Raw genomic sequence first — 6,260 nt, 5'->3', positions numbered from 1 at the left:
CATTTAGGTATAATGTACATGTAAATGTATGTATACATTAGTATACATACTTATAGTGGAATAATAAAATGTATAATCACAAAGTAAAGCCTTCACACTTCTGTGGAAGTCCTTTCGAACATGTTCATACCAAACCACCTGCCACATTATACTTCTTTGTAAGGACAATGCCCTTTTGAAAGCCACACTCATAAAGAACTTTGCAAATTTAATCAATTTTCAACAGAGCATACTCTTACTTATCATAAGTACATATATAAAATTTGAAAAAAAAAGACTGAATTCTGATATGATAAACTAATATCATGAAAAATTCATCACCAGTGCATGGAAGTGAAAGAAACCCATTCAGTGCCATAATACAATGATAAAAGTAACAGTAAATTAGAAAATACCTCCCTTCACAAATGCATGACAGTTAATGAGAATTCATGTCCCTTAAATTGTACCATGTAACAACATGGTAAACATTACTGATGCATGAACCTCTTCCTCAGATTCAAGAAAAATTTACAAAGTGATAATAAACGTTTCCAAAGTATTAAACACATGTATCTTTAAACTACATACCAAAACAAGAGCCAACATCAGAACAGGAGTTTCCTTTGATACTGTATCACAGCATTGGGGTTAAGTGAAACCAAAACCAATGTACTCTCAGAACAACACAAAGATTTTTCTAATTTAATCATAAAAGTAGAGAGAGAGAGAGAGAGAGAGAGAGAGAGAGAGAGAGAGAGAGAGAGAGAGAGAGAGAGAGAGAGAGAGATGCCCCACGTGATATGAAACAAACATCTAACTTTCAGGTACAATAAAAGTAGCAAGGACTCAAACTAAGCATAACAAAATGCTAGTAGTCAAAAATAACCAGATACAAACCACTTCTCTTATTCTAAGACTTTCCAACTCTTGTAATATGATTAATGGAGTTATGTTACCATACTACTGAAGTGCAAATGAAGATGCATTCATCTGAATAGTGGGAGGCTGATGTGCTTCTACCATTTACCACAAGTTTGGGAAATAAAATGAAAATCCTTTTCACTGGATAAAGTAAGACTACTGTTTAAATTTTTCTTTTTGGACAATAGAAGTTAGCCAAATCACATGAAAAACAATACCTGCATAAAAGTCATTTTTACCTTGACTAACTTTAACAAATGACTATCTAGCACTGAGGAATATACGAAGAAAGAACTATAACTATAGACGAGAAATCCCAAACCACATCAGCTATACATATATACAAAGCAGTTGCATAATGAAAAAATTACATATACTGTACCTCTACTGAAGGAAAAATTGATTAAACATATCAATTTATCACTACTGTAGGCAGTGATTAAACAAAATAGATAAGAAATCAGAGGTAAAGCAGTAATGGAGAACTAAATTTCTTCTGGTATCAATATGTATTGCTATAATTTTTCTAGACCATTGAGTAAAAAGTCCCATAGCGATGGCCATAAGAATGAATTCTAAATGGAAACTGAAAATATCCTTCTTAATCAATCATACAAAAATTTTATAATTAAAGATAACCTGAAAACAGACTGACCAGATTTCTTTCTTGAATTTATATTCAAGATTTGTCATTTACAGTTTCTTTTGCTTTCTTCTACAGTATAAGCAGTACTCAATGTAAACATGGTTTTTCTTATTTTCTGTTTCTACAGTAAATAGATCTTATGAAGGAGAAACAAAAATTTTCAAGGAAAAGCCTATCCAATACAAAAGATCTTCTTTTAATATCTCCATAAATATTTATTCTTGATTTTCAATCAACTAAATCTTGAGTTTCATGTGAAAGATATATTTTTTTTACAAGTAAGAAAGACAGAATGCATAATTATATACTGTTTGGCTACAAATTAATTATGGTGCATCTATGAGGATATATGTAATCCATTACCATATACAGCACATGACGAAATGAAAGAAATAAAATGTTCAAAATATCTGGTGAGAAATCCATTGCAACACCATTCTGGTTAATCAGAAGGGTGAAATTAATTTTGGAAGAAAAATTATGATTCAAGGATGAAATTCAAGAACCAACAAACATTAGCTAATACAGCATTGTACACTAACAAAATCATTAATGGCCATAAAAATCACTGGCACCAAAAGCAGTACAACCCAAATGGTATTACATGATTCTAGTGTGGAATGGAGAGTATTTTGAATTTTGTGAGAATGTAAGCAAGCCCACCTGTACATTTCCAAGTATGACCTAAGCCTGCCACAAGTTGGATGAAATGATAAAAGCAAGCAAAACAATGGATAAAAATGCATTTCTGAATTGGAATAAGAAATAAAGGCTCAGATACTGCAATGCAGCTGTCAAAGTCTCCAAAATTCATAATTTTTAATCAGAGTATAATTTAATTATTTTTAACAAAACTGGAGATTCGTCTAACCAGTGCTGAATAATCCATATTATTCTTTTTAAATTCTCATTTACTTTACAGAATATTAGTCATTCAGTATATAATTATAGCGAATACTTGTGGCTTCATGTACATAAGTTTTAATGAATGGGGGGGTATATCTACAATAAGTTTAATTAATAATACACAATAAAAAAGATCTACAGTACATATACAACTGTGATTAGGTATTATCAAGTCCATCATTTCCTAATGTAGGATGAAAGGAAAATCATCTATTCAGCTACTGGCCTATACTATGCTGAAAATATTAACAAGAGCAAATATTCTATGATGGGAATATAAAAGGGGAAAAAAATTTTATTCAGAGAAAATCCTCCCAAAATACCTCACTTTGGACACATACACAATAACCAAGAGAAGCATATCTCTAAATATGCTGAATTATGAATGACTAGTAATGCAGCAAGATAATCATGTAAAAAGTACAGCATCTGTTCTTGAAGCAACTCGGTATTTATGACTTCAAAAGGTACAATGACATGAATTTTGTGGTCAATACTGTCAAAACTCAACATATTTTTTCTATAAGGATGACAATGTGCTGCAAGAGAACATACAAATTTTTAAAATATTTTTCCAAAGAAAAATATAAATATAAATTCCTTAATTCTTTATAAAACAGCTACCATCTTCTCAAACTTATTATATGTCATTTAAGCTACTATCACAGTGTAAGAAAAAATGGCAGCCAACTTAACAGAATGTTAAAAGTAATTCAAAAGTACTTAAACAATTTATTTAGAACCATGAAACCTTCAAAATTTCTTCTCACAAACCAGAAATTTCCAGTCAACAGCCCATTCAAGATTTACTGTAAATCAGTGCAAACTCCAAATGGCAATTACAACGGCCATGGAAAAAACCAGTAACAACTCTGGAGTAGGTCTAGCATTTACTACATATTTTGGTTCTCATACCTGACATACAACAGGATCACAAACTGAATGCTCTCATAAGCGCAGTATCAATTTATGTTACACTTATTTCTTTTACAGAGGATATTTCTAATTAATCAAAATATACCAATTCAAGTTTTTTGAACAATTTCTGATGAAAATTACTGCCTTACATCAATTGCTGTTGGTACTAATTACATTGAACTTTTTGTTAATCTAAGAAGATTACATAAATCATCAACAGAATACCATTCGTATTCTTAAAGATCTATTTGTCCATGTGAATGTTTTGCATAAAATAAGGTAAACATTTTCATGAGCCTCAATACTATAACAATTTGAAGTTGACATTTTTATAAATGTTAATGTCATAACACAAAGAAAATTGCAATGAAATCCCCAACATCTTTAGATTAATGACTGATTTTACTGAAATACAATTTTTTTGCTAACTTTAAATTTCATTGAAAGCTGCAGAATGGGCACATACCTACTAATGTTAAAATCTATCAAACACAAAATGGTAAAAAACATAAAAGGCAAAGATGGATATACATAAGAGTGCACAAATGATATACTATATTGGTTTGTCTTACCAAATACTACTGTACTGCACATGAAATTTTCTTTAAAGCTTCGGCTTATGTTGAGTAATTCATCAATAAAATCGGTGATCTTCAATTTTTTATGGCCGATACACAAAATGTTAAAAAATCCTTAGCAGGATATATGAAAAATAACAATTATTACTAAAGTGAAAGAAAGCTGGATAGTATGGAAACTAATGAATCATAATAATATGTATTAACATTAATATCATTATTAGATGGTTCGTAACGAGTGATTTAAACCCATATTTCCTGTACTACAGCTCTAACAATAATGCTTTATCTTTTAAAAAAATTAACATACAACTCCAACTTATTACCTCACACTAGTTTCATGACCAACTGCCCATTCTTAAGATTTATACATTAATATTCTGCATTTGGTTTACTTAGAATAATCCTCTCACTTAGTCTAAAAGAGATGACAAACTTCACCAGCTGAAATTGAAGCTAAAACATGAATATGAATTCCTGAAAGCCTGAGTAAATCAGCTGAAAATTATTGCAAGTGTAACATGCAATTCAAATGGTAGCCTGTTCCACAAGAGAGAAATCCCAAAGAAAGCATTTGCTTCCAGTTTAAAAGACAGCTTTGATTACCTCATAGCTTCAGGGATACATTACAACTGCAACACATCCTCCAGTCAAACTTTCATAGGAATGTATTGAATTGCCTCACTCTACAAATAAGTTAACAGAGGCCTCTACCTAATAATGGTCTTCAAATGTTGCTTGCATAATTACTTATATGGGATGATCTTGCACTGCCTGTGATACCATAACATTGCAAAACTACTTCATTAAGGGCTGTTGACTACATCTACTCCTGGAGGCCAAATAAACTATGCTATGCTCTATCACTGCAATAGCCTAATCAAGCACACTCACTGGCAGCTGTTTACAGATATATCTAAAATAGCTACCACCTGAGAAGTTTTTCTTTTCTGTCTATCTTGGCACTTTTATCATTAAATCTCCAAGTTACATGAAAAAATTAATTTTGTTCTTGCTGAAAAATATGCCAAAACTGTTCACTTGAAAATATTTTCTACCCTTATCTCCAGTGAGATAAAATGCTTTTGGTAATTGATCATACTGGTTCAGCAAATTGGCTATGTACAAAATTGGTTCTGCATTTCAAGGCTTACTCAAATTTGCATTTCAACTCAATAAAAAATTTCCACAAACTCTTCACAATGGATACATTTTCTAAGAGTTTATATAAACCTTGTCCATATTTAAAGGACGATACATTATGAAGTTAAATCTTAGAATGAGTTTTCTGCATTTGTAACTAATGAATAGCACAGTCTGCACTGAATCCATGCTAAAAACTACAGTGCATATTTGATGAATAGAGTTTCAAGTACTATTCCATCTGCACATTCACTCACTATGTCAACTGATTTTTCAAAATACTGTAGCATATGAGTTCAAATACTGCACCTACTACTCATTACATTAAATGAAGCACTACCCTTTGGAAATGTAGTTTTCTATTTATAGTTCATATGGACAGACATAAATAACTTGCAGCTCAAGAGCTGTTGCCATGGACGAACTTGTTACCATAATACTATTTAGGTCACTACACAATTACTGGTAATTAGTATTATATTATCACTTAGGAAGGTAAAAGTTTACATTTTGCCCAACATACCACCCTAGTGTCATGTGATTCACTTGAAACTTATCACACTGAAACAGTGTCTAAGAAATAAGCACTATGGTACTGAAGGATACAATACAACACTAACATCTGTACATGGAATTTTTGCAGTAACGTATATCTCCCGTTCCATAATTTTGGCTGTTAAATGGAAGATTCAGGAAGTTTGGGGATGCCAGTAGCATTCATATCCACTGAAACTTCAGAACTTATTGTAGCAACGTTGGAGAAACCACCAACGGTACCTGCTGGCTGGGACGCAATTGCTGGGGCTTCACGCTGGCCAAAATGACGGCCAATAATTTTGACAGCAGAGTACCTGGCCCTTCGGTATGCACTAAAGGTGTTGAAGCCCAAAAACCTGAGGAATATACATATGAATGATAGAGAGCAACTAATTTTCTGGCAAATTTGGCATAGTAAGCCTCAAAAGTATAGGATCCAAAACCTTAACATATTATTCCAAACACACTAATTAGCAACCTAGGTTTCTTTGTTGCTCTGCCCATTTTATGAAAAAAAATGTGATCTACTTATTCACTCAGTACTATCGGTATTATATGTTACATTTCTCTTACTAAACAATTCTGAATGTTCCTTAAAGTTTTGTTTTGCAGTAACTATTTTTTCCAAC

The 6,260-nt window shown here is 31.9% G+C and overlaps 1 protein-coding gene across 6 annotated transcripts in view; it reads right to left on the bottom strand.

Moving 5' to 3' along the window:
• Nucleotides 1–691: 691 nt before the first annotated feature.
• Nucleotides 692–6,260, bottom strand: part of LOC135220850 (uncharacterized) — a 125,520-nt gene continuing 119,951 nt past the window's right edge. For all 6 annotated transcript variants that reach the window (XM_064258410.1, XM_064258416.1, XM_064258415.1 and 3 more), the window contains one exon: nucleotides 692–5,987. In XM_064258410.1, the coding sequence (XP_064114480.1) occupies nucleotides 5,771–5,987 (217 nt within the window). In that variant the 3' untranslated portion in view covers nucleotides 692–5,770. The remainder of the gene's footprint in view (nucleotides 5,988–6,260) is intronic.

The sequence above is a fragment of the Macrobrachium nipponense genome, chromosome 2, assembly GCF_015104395.2.
Source record: "Macrobrachium nipponense isolate FS-2020 chromosome 2, ASM1510439v2, whole genome shotgun sequence".
Lineage (NCBI taxonomy): Eukaryota > Metazoa > Arthropoda > Malacostraca > Decapoda > Palaemonidae > Macrobrachium > Macrobrachium nipponense.
This window is presented reverse-complemented; position numbering and strand designations above follow the sequence as displayed.